At 42.6% G+C, this 21,038-nt stretch overlaps 1 protein-coding gene across 3 annotated transcripts in view; it reads right to left on the bottom strand.

Annotated features, from left to right (window-relative positions):
• Positions 1 to 343: 343 nt before the first annotated feature.
• The window catches only part of MYH9 (myosin heavy chain 9), a 71,842-nt gene continuing 51,147 nt past the window's right edge, over positions 344 to 21,038 (bottom strand). For 2 of the 3 annotated variants that reach the window (XM_072869975.1, XM_072869985.1), the window contains 26 exons: positions 20,419 to 20,612; positions 19,963 to 20,084; positions 19,512 to 19,581; positions 18,393 to 18,553; positions 17,564 to 17,672; positions 16,457 to 16,588; positions 15,605 to 15,811; positions 14,952 to 15,089; positions 14,330 to 14,453; positions 13,330 to 13,501; positions 12,531 to 12,743; positions 11,926 to 12,070; positions 11,190 to 11,396; positions 10,111 to 10,215; positions 8,738 to 8,890; positions 8,129 to 8,377; positions 7,420 to 7,632; positions 6,500 to 6,712; positions 5,983 to 6,144; positions 5,170 to 5,298; positions 4,736 to 4,824; positions 4,410 to 4,533; positions 3,096 to 3,304; positions 2,555 to 2,663; positions 2,050 to 2,222; positions 344 to 1,860 (listed from right to left, as the gene is read on the bottom strand). In XM_072869975.1, the coding sequence (XP_072726076.1) occupies positions 1,743 to 1,860; positions 2,050 to 2,222; positions 2,555 to 2,663; positions 3,096 to 3,304; positions 4,410 to 4,533; positions 4,736 to 4,824; positions 5,170 to 5,298; positions 5,983 to 6,144; positions 6,500 to 6,712; positions 7,420 to 7,632; positions 8,129 to 8,377; positions 8,738 to 8,890; positions 10,111 to 10,215; positions 11,190 to 11,396; positions 11,926 to 12,070; positions 12,531 to 12,743; positions 13,330 to 13,501; positions 14,330 to 14,453; positions 14,952 to 15,089; positions 15,605 to 15,811; positions 16,457 to 16,588; positions 17,564 to 17,672; positions 18,393 to 18,553; positions 19,512 to 19,581; positions 19,963 to 20,084; positions 20,419 to 20,612 (4,040 nt within the window). In that variant the 3' untranslated portion in view covers positions 344 to 1,742. Of the gene's footprint in view, positions 1,861 to 2,045; positions 2,223 to 2,554; positions 2,664 to 3,095; positions 3,305 to 4,409; positions 4,534 to 4,735; positions 4,825 to 5,169; positions 5,299 to 5,982; positions 6,145 to 6,499; positions 6,713 to 7,419; positions 7,633 to 8,128; positions 8,378 to 8,737; positions 8,891 to 10,110; positions 10,216 to 11,189; positions 11,397 to 11,925; positions 12,071 to 12,530; positions 12,744 to 13,329; positions 13,502 to 14,329; positions 14,454 to 14,951; positions 15,090 to 15,604; positions 15,812 to 16,456; positions 16,589 to 17,563; positions 17,673 to 18,392; positions 18,554 to 19,511; positions 19,582 to 19,962; positions 20,085 to 20,418; positions 20,613 to 21,038 lie in introns of those variants that run through there. The other variant, XM_072869995.1, reaches the window with a different exon arrangement.

Raw genomic sequence — 21,038 nt, 5'->3', positions numbered from 1 at the left:
TGTTAGTTACAGCCTCAGAAATACCATCTTCAGGCCAAGAACAGAATGAGCTCAGCTCAAATTTACAGCCTCGTGTTCTGAATAGGTAACTCTCTGAATGCACATGAACAAGGTGCATTATCCTCCTCTGAAATCCCCAGTGTTGGCCACTGCCAGCTGCCCCAGTAACACACTGAGGGTCCTGTAACACCCGATTTCAGCTAGAGAGTTACTCAGCGTCAGGGGAGGTCCACAGCGCTGCTGACAGGACGGGCTGATGCTCTGACACCGCAGCCGCTACCTTTGGACGCAACGCACACGGTCTTCACTGCGCCTAGGGAAGGAGGGAACGGCAACACACACACAGACTGCAGCACATGGATAATCTTTATTGGTAACATCAGTGGAGCACCAGTAAACCATTACTGACTGTAGTGGTGACACAGCTGAGGCACATGCTAAGGCACTTTTATTATATAAAAAAAATTTAAATTTTTTTGTGACAGCAATTGGGACATGAGGCTCCTGCATTTAGAGCGCTTCAGGCATACAGTATGGTGCTTCATATTTAATTATTTTTACTTCGCTCATAAGTAGGTCTAAATGCAGCATATACAATATGGTTAAGAATACAGGTAAATCCAGCAACCAGTGTACAGTGTAGAAAAGTAAAGACTATCTATATATAACCATGGTCCCAATAGAAAGGCAGTGATAAAGACCTTTATTTTTTTTCTTAATTACTTATTACGAGAGATACAAAGGCCTTACATATATCTGTGCAGATTAAAGGGTTTTTAATATACTCTTAGTCAATGGTGCACAATAACTAATCCCAACCCCTGGTTACAGAGCAGGTGCAAGAGGCTTGGACACGTCAATAAAAGAAGGATTTCCCTCCCCTTATCCCCACCCTCTGCCCACTACCCTATTAAATTCCCCTAGATTCTGTCTATTACCATTAAATATATTTGGTCCCCCAGAGATTCTCAGACAAGCACAAGGACATTGTTCTGCTTCCCCAGCCTGTCATTAACTACTGGTCCACACTACCTTAGATGAAACCGCTCAGAGGCAGAGACACTAACAGGACATCATTGCACTTCAGAGATCTGTCCAGACAGTAAAAATGAGAAAGAAGAAAAAAAAAAAAGAAACTTTGGCAAGTCCTCCAGGTAACTGGTCCCGAGAGGAGCTTCCCTCTTCACCCCTCCCTGGAAACATGTGAAAGAAGAAAGGGCAAATTGCCATGGCCAAAGCTCACCGTTTTTCCTGAAACTGCTCCCAAACCATGTGGGTGGGCAGAATAAAAGAGGCAGAAGTCTGAGGTCACTGAACATGATTGCCGAAAGCAAACAAAGAGGGAGGGGAAAGAATACAGGAAGGAGCTTCCCTGCAGCTAGAATCAAAGACAAAAGGAGATTTACAGCAAAAATAATCTTTCCCTAACCCCACTCCCTCCAAACTGTGTAAGGATTCACCAGCAGACATGGCATGGACAGTTCTACAGGCCTTTGTAGCGGCCAAACTGCTGGTCAGATTTCAGAGCCCCAACTCTTTGGCATTAAATACAAAGAGGATTAGGAAACAAAAGAGGAGGAAACCAGGAACACAGATTCTTGATGGCTCCAGATACACAGAGCTGGGCTTGCTCTGCAGATGCCCGGCCAATTCAGGAGGAGAGGGTTTGCTGAAAGTCCAAGGGAAGAGGGGAGGGTGGATGGGTCACTCCATCACGTGTAACCTGGGTCAAATGGGAGGACTTATTCAGTAGCTTTGGCATCACCAGCATCTGCCTTGCCGTCCACTTCCTCATCAGAGCACTCTCCTGTACCCTTCCTGACAATTCGACGTGTCACGACAAATGGCAGGTCCCCACGCCTAGGGAAGGACGGACAGTACGTCAGTAACACAAGGTTTCACTCAACTCACCAGATAGGGCAGGCTTTGGAAAGAGGTAAGGAAGTACCTGGCCACGCTATTTGCTGTAGGCAGCTGCTACTGTGGGCAGTTACAGCAAGACTACACTGGACTGGCTGCCAAGGTATTGCACCAAATGCTCCGCCTTACCTGAGTTTGCTCTTCAGGGAGCTGACTTCTCTATTCATTGCATCAGCTGTTTCAGTGGCATCCTCCAGCTCACGCTGGAGCTTCCTACGGGATGCATTGGCTCGCTGGGCCTCCTCTTCTGCTTCCTCAAGCTGGCGTTTCAGCTGCTTCAAGCGTATGTTTGCCTTGTCCGCCTGAGCATGTATGGGGAAAAAAAAAAAAAAAAAAGAGATCAGTGTTTCCCCAGAGTTACAGCATAGTAGTTAGAGCAGCAAAATGCAGGGTTTCCAAAGCCCCCTCTTCCCTTTCTGAAGGGAGCTGCCTAGGACTTGACAGCTCCAAGCTTTTTCTTAAAAGCATTACGTTTTCATCTGTGTCATCTTGTAATTATCACAATGAGGGAAAAGAAGAGAAATCTATAGGAAGGTTAATGCTAGAGCCCTCTTCCATGCAGATGATGCCTTGGTCATAGAAGGGAAATCCTCCCACCAGAAGACTCACCAATGCTGCAGGTAACTATACACACCTGATCTTTGAATTGCTCAGCATTACGCCTCTCATCATCCACCTGCAGCAAGATATCTTTCAGCTTCTTCTCGGCACGGCGCACCTGCTTGCTGGCAGCCTGGCGCTCCCTACACAGAAATACAGTGATGCTCAGACAAGAACTTATCTCCCCTTGTCCCCAACAGGAAAACCCAACTTGGGCAAGTTAGAAACAAGGAAGATAGCAAAAGTCCTCCTAACTTAGAAAAAAAGGGGATGGGAGGCAATGTTTCCCAGAAATGAGCAAAAGGCACAGAGCTCATGCAGATAGGACCCTTCCTGAAGCTACAGAGGGACAGCAAGGTATCACAGCTGCAGGTTTAGGAGTGGTTAAGTCTGGAAGAAGCTAGAAGTCTCTACAGTGAGAAACAAGGAAGGTTTGCCAGGATCTTACATCTGTACTACCCAGTATACCTAGGGTGAAGCCCTCACTCAGACAAGTCAGAATTTGTTCAGAAGAGCTTAAAATGCCAGAGTGGGTGGAGGCTTGTAAAACAGACTGAGTTTCTACTAGGGCATACTTTGTCTCCATGTCCAACTGCTCTTCCAGTTGTGCTATCTTTGCTTCCAAGGCCGTGATGGTAGCCTTGTACTTGGACTTTACTGCACCCTCCATCTCCTGCAGTTTAAGTTTAAGCTCCTTGTTCTGGCGCTCCATCTGCTGGCGAGCATTCTCATTCTTCTGTGCATTGCTACGCTCAGCATTCAGGTCGGCATTCATCTGATCAATCTGCAGAGAGAAGAAGTACTCAGCATATCGAGTGCTCCAGCCCGAAAGGCTGATTTATTTCTCAGACACATGCTGACATGCAAAGAAAAAGGACCCTCAGGGTGAGTTGAATACCTGGAATAACTCTGATGCAGAGGGAGCTATCTGTAGGCAGGGCACTTCTCAAAATATCTTAGTTTACCCAGATTTTCAAAGTAATTCCTTGAATAACAGGTTTATCAACCTCCTCTTAGGGCTAAATTTGCCAATCACATACAATGCTCTCTGGGGTGAAGGCCATGGTTTGGCACTTAACACAGTAATTATCAGTCTTGGTGAATTACAAAAATCCTGAGGCAAGTGGATCCAATACACATGCTTTACTAGTATCATTTATTTGCTGTCTGTCTACTTCCACTACAAAGCAGCAGCTTAAAAATACTGCCTTTCAAAGGTGAAAGGGCAAGAACTCGGTCCACTTCCAAGCCAGGGCTCTGGCTGACAGTCAACCAAGTAGAGAACTATACTCTCATCCACCAGAGTGAACGTGCTGTTTTTGAAAACCATCAGCCTAGCTCCTTGGCTTTGGAGCACTAAGAAAACAACATGCTTGACTGTCAAAGTTGGGCAGATAAAATATGGCAGAGAACAGGCAGATTAAGATCATGGTTTCTATAGCAGCCTAACAAATTCCATATGGTTAGTCCATTTGAAGAAGCATAGAACTGGCAGAAAAGTCATTTTCCAAACACATTGTGGCGCTGTTCAGCATGCCAAGTTGGAGCAGCATGCTACAGATCATCTCTCTCATAATCCCTTAATACAGAAAAAAGGGACTGGGAGTTTTTGGGGGTTTTGTTTTGTTTTTTAATTTTTTTAATAAACTTGGGAGATTGTTCCAGCTACCTGATAACTTAAATGATCAAAAACAGTGAGTTAACATCAGCTCTGATTGCCCACCCTATTTTCTGTATTGTGGTATTCAGGTGTTTCATTTTGCTCACATCTACAGACTTCTGAGGGCCTGTACTGTACACAAAGCAGCAGCTGGCATTACTCAGAGTGCAGTCTGACAATTTACACAGACTAGGGAACCCCTGCTGGCACACACAGCCTGAACAGGTACCTGAAGATTTGCCTTCTTGAGCCGGTCATTGATTATCTCTGTGTTGCCCTGTTCTTCTTCTAACTCCTCCTCCAGCTGAGCTATCCGGGCCTCCAGGCGTCTCTTTTCCTCCATGGCCAGTGCTCTATAGGACACAGAATCATCAAAGCAGTGTTGGTGGCATTAATGCCTTGAGGAAAATTCACCACTTCTAATTTTACAAAATAAGCTCAGTCTTTCAAGAGCAGAGGGGATACAGTGCGTGCTGCAGTCTACATAAAAATAACAGCCTGCAAAGTATTTTCTCCAACCAGCTCCTCCACCCTTAAACAGGGAACATTACTCACCCTTTACCACTGTTGTTGGCAATCTCATCAGCCAGCTCATCCCTTTCTTGCTGGGCCTGGCGCTTGGCACGCTCAGCAGCTGCAAGTTCCTGGAATGAAAACGAGACGGTCAGTGATCCAATGGGAAGCTACCAATTACTGCAGCACAGGAAAAAGTAGTTACTGGTAATCAGTGGTATGGTCTCTAGCTAGATCCAGACTTAATTATAAGACATAGTCTGTTTCCCCACCCACCCCACAGCTTCCTTTGTTTTGCACACTCCTATCACAGCTGTCAAGAAAGGGCCAAATTCTGCATTTTGAAGTGGACCTCATATTTGAGCAGAGCAAAAAGTACAAAAGAAAGGAAATAACCACTCAAGCTTAGACTGCTACACTTAGTTCTTGGACAAAGAAAATGAACAAACCCTTGACGTGCATGCATATTCCATTACCTCCTGCAATTGGATCATCTCTGCCTCCATGCTCTTCAACTTCTTCTCATTTTCTTTGGCCTGTACCAAGATCTCTTCTCTGGAAGTACGTGTGTCCTCCAGTTCCCGCATGTAATCCTTCATTTGTGCCTGAAAAGGAAGGACAAAAAAGGATGAATTTCAGAGCATCCACATTAACAAATTGGGTTTGCTTGTCTTACGGGAAACATGTAGGGAAAACGGAAACAGGGATTCATTAATCTTCAGCTACCAAAAAGGTTGCTGTAAAAACAAAAGGAATTGTCCTTTTTCCATTTCACAAGTAAGGACAAGTAGTAATGGAAGCAAACAGGACTGGTTAAATTGCAGAAAAAAAATAAAATCCTGTCAGATATAGGGAGGGGGGAAGGGAGGGTATAGGAAGCTTTCTAGCAAAGCAATGGAATGGACAGTCTAGGGAGGATTTGGAGTTTTTCCTAAGAACAGATCAGACAAATGCCTGTAGGAATTAAAAAAGCATAACAGAACTGTCTTGGGGCAGGAGAAGGCCTAAATGATATTTAAGTCCCTCTAGCTTTCCAGCTCCATGAGCCTTTCCAAAAACACTGACATGAGGCAAGCACTAGAGTGGACTTTTCCTACAACTTGTCTCCCAGGGAGTTAAACACACAGATCAGGGTTAGAAGGGAATTTGATATGCCAATAAATCTTTCACAGTAAAATGCTACAAGGTTCTGCTGCTCTTGTGACAGTCTCTCATGAGGTGAAATCTTGTATCCCATTTCCCTGGGGAAATGCTCTACGCTGACAGTTAGAACAGTTGCAGCGTCTTACCTGCAGTTTGCGGAGCTGCTTGATGGCTTCTTCACGATTCTTGTTAGCAGTCTCTATATGGCTTTCCAAATCCTTCAGGTCCATCTCTAGCTTTTTCCTGGCAGCCATAGCAATGGAGCGCTGTTTTCGTTCGTCTTCTAATTCCACCTCCATCTCCCGCACCTGTATGGAGAAATACAGGCATCAGCGTTTCAGCTCCTTGATTTCCCAACAGCTACTTTTTGCATCCCCCTTTCAAACTGTATATAAGTGCAAGCATGTGACTTGTTTTCATTCTTTCTGGCAAGGGGATGGGGCTAACATTCCTCACTAATAAAGCTACATGGGTTCCTTTGATAGACAAAGGCTGTTTGAACGATCACGCATACAAGGGGGAAGGTCTCTCGCAGCTTTGCAGTGCTGCCTGGAGAGTTACCATTAACAAGAATCTGTGGATTGGCAGTGCTTGTCTAACCATCTTTGGACACAAGTGCCTTTGTGTACGGAACACTTTCAGGATTTACAGAGCAATTCTTACTTGTCTAATCAGCTGTTTCTTCTTCTCTTCATTCTGTTCATCACGTCCCTGGAGGTCCCGGTCAAACTGTGCCTTCATGGCTTGCTGGTTCACTTCTAGCCGCAGTTTGGCATCCTCTGTAGCCTGCAGTTCATCCTCCAGCTCTTCCAACTGTGTCTTCATCTCCTCCACCTGCTGCTCAAGGGCTCGCTTAGCCTTCTCCAGCTCATGGACCTACAGCACAGTACCACACATGAGGTTTCCTCAAAGAGTGCAGACAATTTCACCTATCCTAAGAGCAAAAAAGTCTAAGAACAGCCACTCACATAAGATGGGATACAAGAACACTGCATCTGTCTCTTGTATTAGGGCAGACATACCCCTCAAAGCCAGCTGCTTGCATACCTGCAAGCTGCCAGTGCGAATCACGATTACCTATTAGTTCTGGTCATGTATGGTGGTGGTGGGGAGAAAGAGAAAAGCATTTGTTAGCCCAGTCCTGACCTACTGCAGACTTATCAGAGCTGGAGACCCCTGGTTCTGACAGAATTCAAGAAAATACTTTTTAGCCTCTGAATTTTTTCTTTTCCTTCCTGCTTATCATAACATTTTTTGTCTTGAAATATTGGGGTTACTGTCTTCCATTGCCTGGCTAATCCCTGTATTTTACATATAAGGCTCACATCATACCTTCATCTCTGCCACAATGACACCAGTTAATTTTCAGTTTGCCACTACCTCTTTTGGGTCATTTCCAGGCTCTTCTAACCCGTCTTTCCCACTTAATGTAATACAAACATAACATTCACAAACTCACAATGTATCCAGTATTCTCTACTACATTCCTCTGTGTTCACACTAGCACAAGCTTTTTGCAGTATTAAACTAACAGTGTCACCTGTGTGACATTTCCTGCCCAGATATTTTAACTTCTTACTTACACTTTTCCCAACATCATCCTTTGAACTCATCAGGTCTTCCATCTCTGCACGGAACTGCTTATTGATTCGTTCCAGCTCAGCTTTCTGCTCTATGGCTTCTTCCAGGTCTCTGGCTAGGGAGAGGGCCTTAGTCTCCTTCTCACGGGCTTCTGCCTCAGCGCGGTCCCGTTCTTCTGCATACTTGGCAGAGATGTTCTTCTCCTCTGCCAATAGCTACAAGAGCACAGCATCAGTATTCTGAGAAATTACTGACAATTTTCTAACAAAGTAAACATGTGTCTTTACATTAGTGCCTTCTTAATAGCGTTCTGCCATGGATAGAAGGAACCAAGAAAATGCAGCTTCAAAGAATGAAGCATGCCATCTCACTTTTAATAAGTGTGCTGACCCCAAATGAACAAACTTCTGATTCCCTAGGGCTCCAACCTATTATTTCCAACTTCCTCTCAAAGATGATCTGCAAACAACGCTTTGAACTTGATCTTGGTCTTGATATAAATGTTATCTCTTTGGGAAAATGAGCATCACTAAACTTCTTATGCATGGAACAGAATGAATTTACTTCTATGAAAGCTTATTTCTCCACTCTATATACTATGCCTTAGTTCAGAAATAAATATGCATTCTCCAAGCAGCATTGATTAGGTACTCTTAAAGCAGACCTGTCAATAAGATGCACCTACTGAATGCCCAGTGACTGAAATCATACCTGATCAAACTTCTTCTGCTTCTTCTCTAGATTGGAAACAATCTGCCGCTGATGATCTAGGTCCACAGTGAGATCATCTAACTCTTGCTGCAGGCGGGTCTTTGTTTTTTCCAGCTTGTCATATGCAGCTGTCTTCTCTTCATAACGCTGGCTCAAGCCCTCCAAGTCCTTCTGCAGCTTCTTCCTGGCTTCCTCTGCTGACTCAAGGCAGCCCAGACCATCATCCATCTTCTTCTTTGCATCTATTGCCTGAAGGACAGAAAAGATCACACGTGAAGCCATGCCACAGATAACGCTATATGTAGTTTACTGGCACCACAAGTTGAGGAAATAAATCTGCTCATTTCTGAAGGTACTACTGCCCCCTCAAATAATACTATATGACTGAATTCCCAAAGGAATTCCTGGATAGAAATCTACAAGCAGTTCGTATGATTATCAGACCTCTCTTCATTTCCTCTCCCACCCAAATCAGCAGGATCACCCTTTCCCAGGCAAGGTTCTGTTACTAGAAGTCAATTCTGCATTTAGATTTTACTTCTTTCAAGACAGAACTGCACTTATGCTTCCTCTCAAAAGTCATTGGTTTATGGGATGCAGACTCTGTACCTGCTGCTGAAGAACAGAGATCTGTTTCTCCAGGTTTCTCTTTGTCTCCTCTTCTTCTTCCAGTTGCTCTTTGAAACTGTTCTTCTCATCCTCCATTTGCTTCAGCTTAGTGCTGAGGCTCAGTTTTAGGCGAGTCTCCTCCTGCAGCAGCTCCTATAAAGCAAACACCCCAGTGGAATTCAGCACTGCTCCTTGGCTTTAAAGGCTCACAATCCTCACCCACTCTCTCCAGAATGAATACTTTTGAAGTTGAGTTTAAGTATGCAACTTATTTCATAGATAAGACAACTGAAGACAGAATTTAAATAATTGTCTTCCAGTGAGTCAGTATAGAAACAAAATCTTCAGAAAGGTCCTATTCTCTCGTACACTCTAATGATTAAAGTATACTACTTCACCACACAAGCCATCCACAGTCCTTTCTGGAGTCCTCCGAGTAGCACACAAAGCATTAAAACCTTTCCAACAATAGCATGACTATACTCTGCTACATGACTTTCTCATATTCAAGTATCAAAGAAATGGACAACAGGCTAAAGTGATTTAGCATGGTCAAAAACAACATTGGTCTTAGCAGAATTGTAAGACACTGATCATTTACCAACTTAGGGCACCAACATTTATTGACTTATGCTGCCAGTGCTTGAGCTGAAGGATCTGTAGAGACCAATAAGACCAGTTTTCAAACTAGTGCATAATTTTTGCATTGCGCACTATCTTCGAGTCTGTTTTTTTAAAAGAGTAATAAGTAGACAGAATATCAATGGCTGTTCAAGGTTAGTATCTGAGGTTTGGCACACTCTTCCTTTCCCTTCCAACCTTCTGCTTGGTACTCCATGCTTTACTAAAAGTGTCATATTCTATTAACTGTGAATGGTTGTTTTCTCACAAAGTATAAGACTAAGCATGATTTTTTTCCTGAAAAAAACCCAAATTATTTGAATCTATCACTTCCCCAACATCCACTGGGAAATAAAATTTTCTGCTTAACTTTACTAATCACACACACACAAAAACCCTGCCAAATACTTGACTATGAAGATGTCAAACAAGAACCTAGCATTCCAGTGCAGTTCTAGCATTAAAGAGCTCTTAAGCAGAAAGGTGATAGAGGAGGACTTCTAAACCTAAGACAGGGAAAGTTACATATGTTCCACATACTGAGGAAGTGGAAGGAAGAGAAACAGCTTGTTTCTGTAGAAATGCTCTCAATACCATGCAATATAAGCCCTTAGCAAGAAAAGCCAGACCCAATCCTTTGAAGTGTTGTATATCCAGTATTTAATGGTGTTCAGAGTGATTCCTCACTTTAGGAATTTGTAACAGACACTGGCTGCACCACACACAGATGCCTTGGCTTCCAAAGCTCTCACCTGTGTGTCCTGAAGCTGTGATTCCAGAGCAGAGAAGTCTTTTGCTAATTTGATTGATTTGCTGTCAGACTGGTTCAAAAGACCTGTGACATTGTCCAACTCGACCTGAAGGAGAGATCAGAGTATCAGTTATTAAATGCATCAGCAAAAACAAAGCCAGGAACAGCTGAGCAGGTACGAGACCCAAAAAGTGAAAACCGAGGCACCTCTCAACAGTAAGGCACGTATATCATCTCTCAGGGGAATGAATGCATCATTTCTGAAGTCCCAGGGATGAAATATGAGAAGTCAAAAAGGGATTTTTACTTGGGATCACCTCTGTTGCAACAGCCTTCTGGTTTCGGTTGGTTTGGGTTTTTTTAAGGCCTATATGAGATTTTAGACAGCCTGGCAAGAATTTTAAAAGCTGCTGTTAAACTAACTCTCTTCTATTTTATACTATCTGCTTCGGGACTATATCTAGAGTCTCAAAATTACATTTTCACTCTCCAGAAGATAGTGCACACACCAGCAATGATCAACTTTTAATGACAGCCCTCCATAAAGGAGAAGGCAGACGACAATGCTCCATGTGAATCACAGGGATTTGCTGTTCCCTTGAAGAAAGGAGAAAACCCTAAATTTCCACATCACCCTTGAGCCACCCCTCATCACTATCAACCACATTACAAAGCTTCAAGACACTGTCTTCCAACTTAGTTAGACAATCATCAGTTTGTGCTACGCTAGGTTCACAAGCAGCTGAATGTTTACAGAACTGTACTGTACAAACTGCTGCATGCTGAAGGGGAGCAGACATGCTGGTACTTTAAGGCTTACAAAACTCAAATGGCAACTGGTTTCTTCACCTTCTCAGGGCTGCTCATGATAAGCGACATCAATCCAAAGGTCCTGCCCCGGCAATGAGTTAAGGAGTCTGCATAGTCCTTGGGAAACAAACTATGGATTTGCTTTTTGTAGGAACTTTATCATCAAGAAGAACAAGATTTTTGAACTAGCAATGGGGAAGTACCATCCTACAGCCTTTTCTCTCTAGCTCTACACTGAATCAGAAGCTAAGGGAAACCCATGCCACTCACCTGCAATTTGTTAACCCTCTCAGCCAGTTCAGTCTTCACTCTTTCACCTTCTGTAAATTTCACCTGCAGTTCTTGGAGCTGAGCATCTACTTTTTTCCGCTTGTGCTCAGCATCCGCTTTGCCCTGCAGAAGAACCTTCACCTCATTGGACAGTTCAGCCCTCTCACCTTCCAGAGCTTGTTTTGTTTTTTCAAGATTTGCTTTCACCTGGAGAAAAAAAAAGAAACAGCAAAACCTCTCAGTCTTTAGATATGGCAGGATCCTTCCACTGAGGACATTCCCCACCCCCCCCCAAACAAGCAAGCTAATGTTGCATGTTTAGCAGCTAAGTTGTAGACTGCTTACTCAGAAAAAAACCCAGTTTGAACAGCCTGTCACTGATAAGCAGGAGACAATTTAACAATCAGAGAAGACAACAATACAGCAGATAGTCTTGCACCATCAGATTTCCAAATTAAAGGTTGTACAAGTCAACAAGCACTAGCAGTGAAAAGAATGTCTTGGCTATGTAGTATAACATGCCTGATGGGAAAAAAGAATGAATGCAACTATTTAAAACAACTTCATATATGCTTCATAGTGAAAAATGATCTACCAAGGGAAGAAGAGCATATGTATCAGAAGCCTAGTATCATGAACACTTCATGTTCTTCTGCAGCTTTAAGACATGGTCATAGAGCAGCTGTCATTTCAGGGAGGTTGACTGCTTTGGCCTTGTGTTTTCTGTTCCACATACCCGTTTGGTTTGTTCTAACTGCTCTGCCAGCTCTTCAATAGCTTGGGAATGTTTCTGCCTCATCTCTTGGATTTGAGCCTCGTGAGTCCTTGCCTCATCTTCAAGGGTCTTCTTCAAAACCGTTACTTCTTGTTCTCTCTTTGACCTGCAAAATTCACAAATTCCATTTAGATGCCAAGGAGAGAATCAAACAGATGTGTATATCCACCAACAGCATTTCTAATGCAGAAAAATGCCAAGGTCTGTTTAGCCCTACAACTGTGAAGACACTTTTCAAAGTTAGAACTTAGCGTTGCACCCTTCTTAAGTGCAAGCTGGCAGCATTACTTTCAGCCTAAGAAGTAATAGCCTGAAAGTATGAATGTTTCAGGGGGAGCACTAACACTATGGTTAGAGAACAAACTAACTTTCTTACATCAGGTGAGGTAATGCAGTCTTGATTACAGCTTGCACACTACCTCTTTCTGTAGTCACTGAGGCTGCTAATCAGCCTACCCTGATAAAGGCAAAGACTTGCTTTGGTAAGAGACTGGATGCAGCAGCATTTATTAGAAAAAGTCAAAACTGAAACCAAATAAGACAACACAGCTACATGTTGGAGTTACCTGAGCTCTTGCTGGGCAGCTGTAGAATCTAGTGTGTCTTCTAGCTCTGTTTTCAATGCTTCCAGCTCCTCTCCCAGATCCCGCTTCTGTTTTTCAGCTTTATTCCTGAATGCTCTCTCTGACTCCAAGTCTTCCTGCAGCTCAGTGATCTGGGATTCGAGTTCCCTGATCTTTTTGAGGGCCATGTTCTTCTGAGCTGCCTCTTCTTCCACCCTGTGTTCAACATAGGGTTCTGGTCAGAGCCAGATTTAAACCATATGTAAATTAAAACCACCTGTCCTACCAAGAATAATCAAGAAAAAAAGCTGGTGTTGGTCAGCTCTACAATATTACATTCAAACTTCGATCCATATATCATCTACAAATTCTAAGTTCTATTTCCCAGTACTTGAGAGAGCATGATTACTTACCTTAAAGAAGGGGACAGAGAGAGACTGACAACAGAAGAAAGCAGAAGAGAAAGCACCATTTTACATTGGAAATTGACACTTTACTGAACAGATGAATATAGCAACTACCAGAGAGACAGTGTGTTGCCACTACTTTTCAACCACGTCTGAAATCTTACTGCTCCAGTGAAACACGTGCAGTGCACGTTACATTCATAGTCGAGCTCTGACAGAGAATGTAGCAGTGAGCAGCAGCCAAAGAACTCTGATGCTGAGGACATGGACCTCAACAGTCCACAGGCTGAAATGTAACAGCCACAGATTCCATTTAGTCCCTATTCCAAAGTGACACAAGACAAGAAATAATTCCCAACCCTGTGGTCCCTGAACCCTGCAGGTCAGGTTCTTACCGAGCTAACGCTGCCTGCAGCTCCTCTTCCTTCTTGGCCAGCTGCATTTTGAGTTCTGCAATCTGAGCCTGCAGCTCAGCAATCTGGTCATGCAGATCACTGGAGTCCCCTTCAAGCTTTCGACGAGTCTTTTCCAATTCTTGCCTCTGCTTTTCTTCACGTCGCAGACGTTCTGATGGAGATGGGGACACATTAAGTTACATGGATGACACATACTCAAAGAAAGTTGTACAAGCAGAGACAATAAACCTATTAAAGCAATAGTCTCTTTCCTAATAATACAACTGTCCAAACTGTAGCTGGAGTACATTATTCTATCAGGACCTATACATGCAATTGCCCCCATATTTTGCCCTCAAAACACATCTGGGCAATTTCCTTTCCCCTCATCTTACAGCCAAACCTCCTTCCCCGCTTTCACTGTAATAAACAATGCCAGCACAGCGCCAGTCTCTCCCAACACCCACACCACGCAGGCATAAGCACTCATCAAGTGATGCTGAACACAAGGTCTGCTCTCCCTTTACTGAAACTAAATAGGCTGGCTCCTACTGTGTTAACCTGGGCAGTCTCCAGATGAAGTGCCTCTAGCTTGAACTCTGAAGAACTTGTGCAAACAGGATATCAGAAACAGCACTAACCCTGACAGACTGATGCTGCTGGAATTAGAAAAGTGGAGACACTTCCACAGCAGGAGAAGAAAGAGAACCAGCTTCTCTTCTCCATTGGCCTGCTGCTTTGGAGAGGACTTTTATTTAGATCAAGGGCTCAGCTGACAAGGCACATAACCTTCAGCCAGCCACTGAACAGCTCTATCAAACCAATCAATAGCATACACCATACAGACTAATTTTTAACCCCTCAGAAACTGGAGAGGACTAAAACTCTGGAAATGAAACTGAAGTTCAAAAAATTTTAACAAGAAACCACCTAAAATTAAACAGGCAAGTCCTTTGCAGGATCTGCCTTTAAAAAAGGCCAAACAAAAAACCAAAACCACCTTCAAGGTCTGTGATCATGGCCTCATGCTTATTCTTGAGTTTCGCTAAACTCTTAGATTTCTCCTCTTCCTCTGTCAGGTTCGTTGTAAATTCAGACATTCTGTCTTCCAACAGTTTCTTTTCCTGCAGAATTGAGAAGGCAGTGTCAAAGCAGTTGCTGGAATTACAGGAGATTTTTCCAGAGTTGACTGTGCTTAAAGATGTCAATGTCATGAGTGTCTACTGATGCTACAAGGAAACTTGGAACGAAAGAAATCCTTTCAGGATTACAGATGGTATTCAAATAAATGGCTAAAGATTTGTATTTGATAGCCCTTTCAAAGCTGAAAGGGAAGTCTGTTTAGGAAATAACTTGATTCTGTTTGGCATAACAATGTATCAGAAAACATTTGCTCATGGATTGTTATTTAGTCAAGGCTATTTAAATATCATATAATACTGACTTGTAAAAAATACAGGCAGGCAGCTAATTTCAAAAATTCAGGTCAGGGTTGTCAAAGACAAGATTAAATTCATTCATAAAGTTTCCCCATAATATGTGGAAGGTCAGCCTTTGGTGGGTGGCTCCAGGAGAAACACCTGTGCATCTTCAGCCTGCGTAAGAAGCTGCACGAGTCTTACCTTAGCCAATTTGAGATTCTGATCTTCCAGAACTATCACATCTTCTTCCAGTTTCTTCAATTTGGCCTCTGTAGTCACTTTTTCTAGCTGCAACTTCTGCCTTGCGCTTTCCTCTTCTTCAAGCTGCTCCTCTAGTTCCTTCACAATACCCACAGAAAAGCAAGGCATTTGTCAGTGCTACTCACTAATCAATGTAACAGCACAGTAGCAATGCTAGAACTTGGAAGGTTTCTTTACCCTTCCCTTCAAGGTATTATTAGTATTTTACAGAAGTCACATCTCTGTCATGACTTAATGCAACATACTGCATTCTAACAAACAAGTTTTCTAGCAGAATAAATAATGTTATTTTGCAAAGAAGAAGAATGCTACCATTCCTAAAACACCTGGCTTAAGCAAAGACTTGTCTAATTACTTGTCAAGTGGCCATCATCTTCAAGAATGGAACAGCTCATTCCAGATGACTGACTGAACACTTCAGGCTCAGCACCAGAATCACTGTATTCTATCGCTATTTCCACAGATAGAACAACAACAACAAAAAAGCATAGAAAAACCTCTCTCCCCCATTTCCCTCCAAGCTGAGACAAAAGAACCACTCTAACCCTTACTATGCTCTTCACTGACAAGAGACAGCACTCCTAAGGCATTACCTGGATGTTCTGCTGCATCTTCTTCTTTTCAGCCTGCAGATGCTGACACCGTTCTTCCTCTTCCTCCACCCTTGCTTCCAGGTCATGACATATCTCCTCCAGTTCTTGTTTCTTGGCTGTCAGGCGGGCTCTTATCTCCTCAGCTTCAGCACAGAGTTCAGTTTCTGCTTGCAACTGTTCCTGCAGCTGCATCTTCTCTGCTATTAGCTACATTAGACAAAGCCAGAAATAAGACAAGCTCCAATTTACCTAAGCACTTAGCAATCTGTGTTATGTGCTCCTGTGTTCCACAGTTACAGTCTTAATCATTGCAGCAGTCTCCTGCTGCTAATCAAAAGCTAAATATCAAAACATAGTTTTTAAGTGTTTGTTCTCCTTCACAAACCATGCACTGCAACCACATATTACGTCAGTCTTAACAAATTTCTCAAGAATATATCCATTTGAAATAAGGAGATTGTCTAGTTTTCCCCTGCAAAAGTAACACAAGTAATAATCAGCCCTACAGAAAAACAATCCTGCTGCCACTTTCTATGTTCCAAACAGAAAGGATTCCATTAATGACGAGGTTGAATTCAAGCAGCTTGCTATAATACTCAGCCAAAGGAGACTTTTCTTCACATAATGGCTATAGAAGGGCAATAGGTGGTCACTGTACAAAATGACCTGCTAGAGGAACTGAGCTGGGAAGACAGACAAAGGAAATTAAACAAGATGGCAGCCAAGTCACATATTTCGACAAGTTGGAATCCTGCAGCTTATCTATCAGACTAACAGAGCAAAGAAGGAGCTCTCAAGCAGTTGGCCAGGTAGAGAGAGAATTACTTTTACACATGAGATTTGCAAACTCACTTGGGCCTGGAAGGTCTCCATCTCACTCAGTCTATTTTCTGCAGCTAGCTGCTTCTCCTTGACCTTTATTAGTTCTTCTTCCTTGGCCATCATCTCCTCTTCCTGCCTGCTTACTTGCAGAAGGGGCTTCACCTGAAAAGGAAACCAAGGGAATGAGACATGTATAAGGAACAAGGAAAACATGAAGAGATGCTCTTGTACTTGATAAGCATTGAATAAAACAACATTTTAGATAACTGTCTTATTTGAAGGACTGACCAGTTGTTTTGTTGTGAACACTGGGAGGATCATAGAGGACTAGATATCATCTACTCTGCCAATAACACACTGTCTGCCTGCCCAACTTTTCCTCCAGGATGGGATGCATCAGGAAAGGGTTGGGTAAATTCCAGACCCTCAAGGGCTAAGTAGTAATAAGCGGGAGAATAAAAAAGTTGCCATACAGTGGGGAAATTCACAGGTAGGTCAATGTAAGCAAAAAACAAATGACATCCATCTCTGTGCTCCCCCATCAAAAACAGTTAGAAGTCATTTCAACAGGAAAGAGAAGAAAAGTTTAAACTCTGCTCTCAATTCTCATTTAGCTGCCAAGTCTCATGACTAAAAAGCAAGAAATCCCATACATTTAGAAAAGAGGCTATTTCTTCCTGTGTTCATTATCTTTATAAAGGCAAAATATCTACAAGTCTAACAACAAGATCAGACCTCAGTGCTTTTCCTTTGCTCTTACAACCCTGGTGTAAGAGATGGCAAGCCATCCCTGTATTAATAATTTTTGTCTAGCTAAATTGACTAGCCACGTAGTAAGTGACTCTTTGAAGTGCCATACCACTAAAGCAAGCAATCCTCTTACTCTTCTTAGGCATAAAGCATTAAAAGATGACTTCTGCTTTTCCACAACATTACTTGGATATAGCCTTGCGCTTGGTTTATGCAGGCATACTGCACAGCTATAAAATATGCTACGATATTCTCTGCCTAAATGAAGCAAGGTGTAGTTACAAGCTAGCCCAATTGTAGAGGAAGTGGTTTTTGTGCTCTGGTTCAACCCGAGAAGCTGAAAAAGTGCAACCAAACTGTCAAAAATTGCAAAGGGAAAAATATTACCTTGGTGAACAATCTCCACCATTGCCAGTTACGCAGTTTCAAATAGGCAGCACAGTTCCTCTGAAGCACTTTCATGGCTGTTAATTGCTGCTGGCGCTTGGCAAAGGCTCTGCAAGGTAAGTGGAGGTCAGACAAAGGAACCCACAGCAGCACACAATTCTCTCCACCAAGACCTTTCTTAGATACCTCTACATTTTTACTTTAGAAGGTTCCCTCCTAAAAAAACAGCAAAATTTCCAGTTAACTTCTTCTATCTTTTCAAGGTTTTTTTTGCTCAGGTAAGAGTGGTTATCCTTTCCTTTATTCAATTTCCTATTTAATAAAGTTTTTCCCTAATGTCTTCTAATCTGAAAAGCCTCACTATTTTCACTTCAAAAAAGGGAGATCTGAAACAGGTGTGTTTTCATGCCAATCTGACAGATACTACTTTTGTTTTTAGAACTGTACCATTTGCAGTCCTACCTAATAGCTTAAGATAAATCCTACACCTCCTGGATCAGCACTGTACTAAGACTTTTTCATTTGCACATTTGCAGCTCTTCTGTCAAAAACTTTCCCTGCTGTATAGTATTCCTATAAAGAGGAATAGACTTTACTGCTCTAGTAGTATGTAGGATACCAGCACACTGAGTTTCTTGCAGGTGCCAGAAGTCTGGCATTACAGAGATCAGAAAACCCTAAAACAACCATCAACTGTTATATACAAAAAATAAATCATGGCCTTTCTGACAAAAAATAATTTCTAGTTAGCTTTTTTTGAAGATAAACTTGTACGTGAATGGGAGAAAGACACATGTTTATAATGTACTATACAAAATATGGTCCTTACTTTCTGGCCAGGTAGCCTCTGCAGCATGCTTGGAAGCCAATAATGACATCTGTGATCTTCAGGTCTCTCTCTTCTTCAAGATGAGCAAGGACTCCAGCTCTGAAAAACACTTTACTCTGTCCAATTCGATAAAGGTTGGAATCCAGCTCCAATGCTTTGATCTAAAATGAGAGAGAAGAATTCATCTCCTGCAAAGACTCCTTCATGTGAAACATCACAAAACGTATTTGTGTCACATGGCTGTAAGATACCCCTTCCCTACAATGAGCCACTCAGGCCAAAGTTGTTAGCTCCCAATAGCATCCTGTCCCAATTAGAGGAGTTGGAGCTCAGCCAAGCACAGCATGAAATGGAGGTAACCAGAAACACAATATATGATAAAAAGCATTGTTTAATACAACACCACATCAAGTACCCAGAACTACAAGGATGCTGTGAGGAACATATGCCTAGTCCCAAGAGCCCTCTTCCTTTCCTAAAGGAAACACATCTGTTGATTAGTCCTATTTATTTTTTCCCAGTCCTAATTTTTGTCAGAAAAAGGCACCCCAACCAACTTTCCTGTCCTTTAAAGGATTTACTGTCAACACTTATACTAGGTAAGAGGAATAAGGTATACTCCTTTAAGACAGAAGAAAGGGAATCCTTTACAGCCAAATTCAATTCAGTCTCCCCTAGACTTCAAGCTACAGAGCCAAAGCTTTCCCTTTGAAGCAGGCAATTCTGCAGAAATTAATTGGAGCCTTCACGGAAAGCATTTGTCATCAGCAGGCCATTACAAAAAGTTTGCTGAAGCTCATACTTTAAGCATGTGCTAAAGATAACATTAATGCTTCTAAGCATTTTGATTCCATGAATGTTGCTGGCATCTCAAAGCGTATGCATCTGTGGAAACAGAAAGATTCTCTTTGCCTAGGATTATTGAACCTCATGCTAGTCAAAAGCTTCCATCTGTGAAGCCAAGAGACAGCTTTTTGCACCCTCCTTCTCTCAGACAAAACATTTGACTTTGGAATTTTGGTCTGCAAGTACAAGATATATTTAACATGCACAACTCCAATTTCCACACCACACCCATAAAGTTTATTCTATTCAAGTAGAGTTTCTGGGATGTCTTACCATCAGCACACAAGCCTGCTTTCCATCCATAAATCCTTTGGGAATTGCATTTGGGGTTAAGATTTCATATCTGAAAAGGAGAATGCATTAGACTAGTTACACAAGTATATTTGAAAACAACAACAAAAAAATCAGTAATGCATTCCTATGGCATTATGAGTTTGACAGCTTACGGTCTTGTTACAAGAAAGAATTGCATCTCTAGACAACAGAGTATGAAGCAGCAGTCTTAGATGGGGTCCTCTATGCCTCACCTTAACTACACGCTTACTAGAGAAGTCAAAGATGCTTTTGGGAGGCTTTGTGCCAGGGAATACCAAGGGACAGATGTTCTGTGTTGCTGCCTTTGAAAACAGTGGCAATCTAGTTGTAATAAAATACTTCAGTTTTTGCACTTATGTCTTAACTTTGCCAGGGTAAAGACTGCTTCAGATTCTTTTCTAGGCCTTACCTTTGTCTGAATTCCTGGAATACAACTCTGTTGGGGAAACCCTGACGACAAATACGGATTCCCTCCAGCACTCCATTACAGCGAAGCTGGTCAAGGACCAAGTGGGGATCTAGTTTTCCAGCCTAGTGACGAAAAAGCGTATTTTATAAATACCACAAAGCTTTTGTAAAAGGGGCTTGCTCCCTTGCCTCCCCCTCTTTTTTGTAAAGCAGCCAGTTATCTGTTTTCCAGTTAGAAGCAATTGAAAGTTTTTATGCCACCTTAAGAACTGCAAAGATCAGTCTCCAAAACTGTGGTAAGTATACAGTTATTTAGGATGGCCTTAAAAAGATATCCTGAGAAAACAGGACATCTTTAAGATCTCTTGCAAAACCTGACAAAAGATAGCAACCCAGCCGCATGCCCCAGGAAGCCCATGTAAGACTGCATGGGCTGTACTGTTGTAACTGTCTTTACCTTTTTCTCATGGTTGGGGATAATACAACGGACGAAGTTGGGGTTGGTGTTCCTCAAGGTAGCCATCAGTTTAGCCAGCTGTTCTTTATAGAGCTGTCCCACTGTTCGGAACATACCCTTCCTGGTTTTAAAGGCCCCTGGCAATGCTGTGTCTGACATACCAGCTACCTGATCCAGCCCAACAATACGGTCAACTAGAGAGAGCATAAGAAAAAGCGTTAAAATTCTGCCACAAACAAAGGAAGCACTGGAATGTACAAAGGACATCTGGGTAGAAGAGGATAAATGAGAGGAGCTGTAGGATCCTTTTTGCTTCATCTCTACACAGATGTCGACTCCTGTACAGAATTTGTGCAGGGATAGGAGCAGGAAGGAAAAAAAAGCAACAGCTCACTACAGGAAGTTTGAGTAATGGAGTCAAACTTAGTCCCAGACATATTCTATTGATGCTCTGGATGGCAGCTCTGGAAGAGCAATCTAGAAGTGAGTTTCAGATGCTTCTGCTTGCTTAGGTTACAATGAAATACAACAAACCGAGAGTTCTAGCTGCTAGCCCAGCAGAGTCAACTATTAGTTAACTCTGATCCAGAAGGGGCCACAGTTAGAGAAAAAGCCCAGCT

Source organism: Ciconia boyciana, chromosome 1, assembly GCF_034638445.1.
Source record: "Ciconia boyciana chromosome 1, ASM3463844v1, whole genome shotgun sequence".
Lineage (NCBI taxonomy): Eukaryota > Metazoa > Chordata > Aves > Ciconiiformes > Ciconiidae > Ciconia > Ciconia boyciana.
Note: the sequence above shows the minus strand (reverse complement) of the source record. Positions and strands in the feature narration are given on the sequence as shown.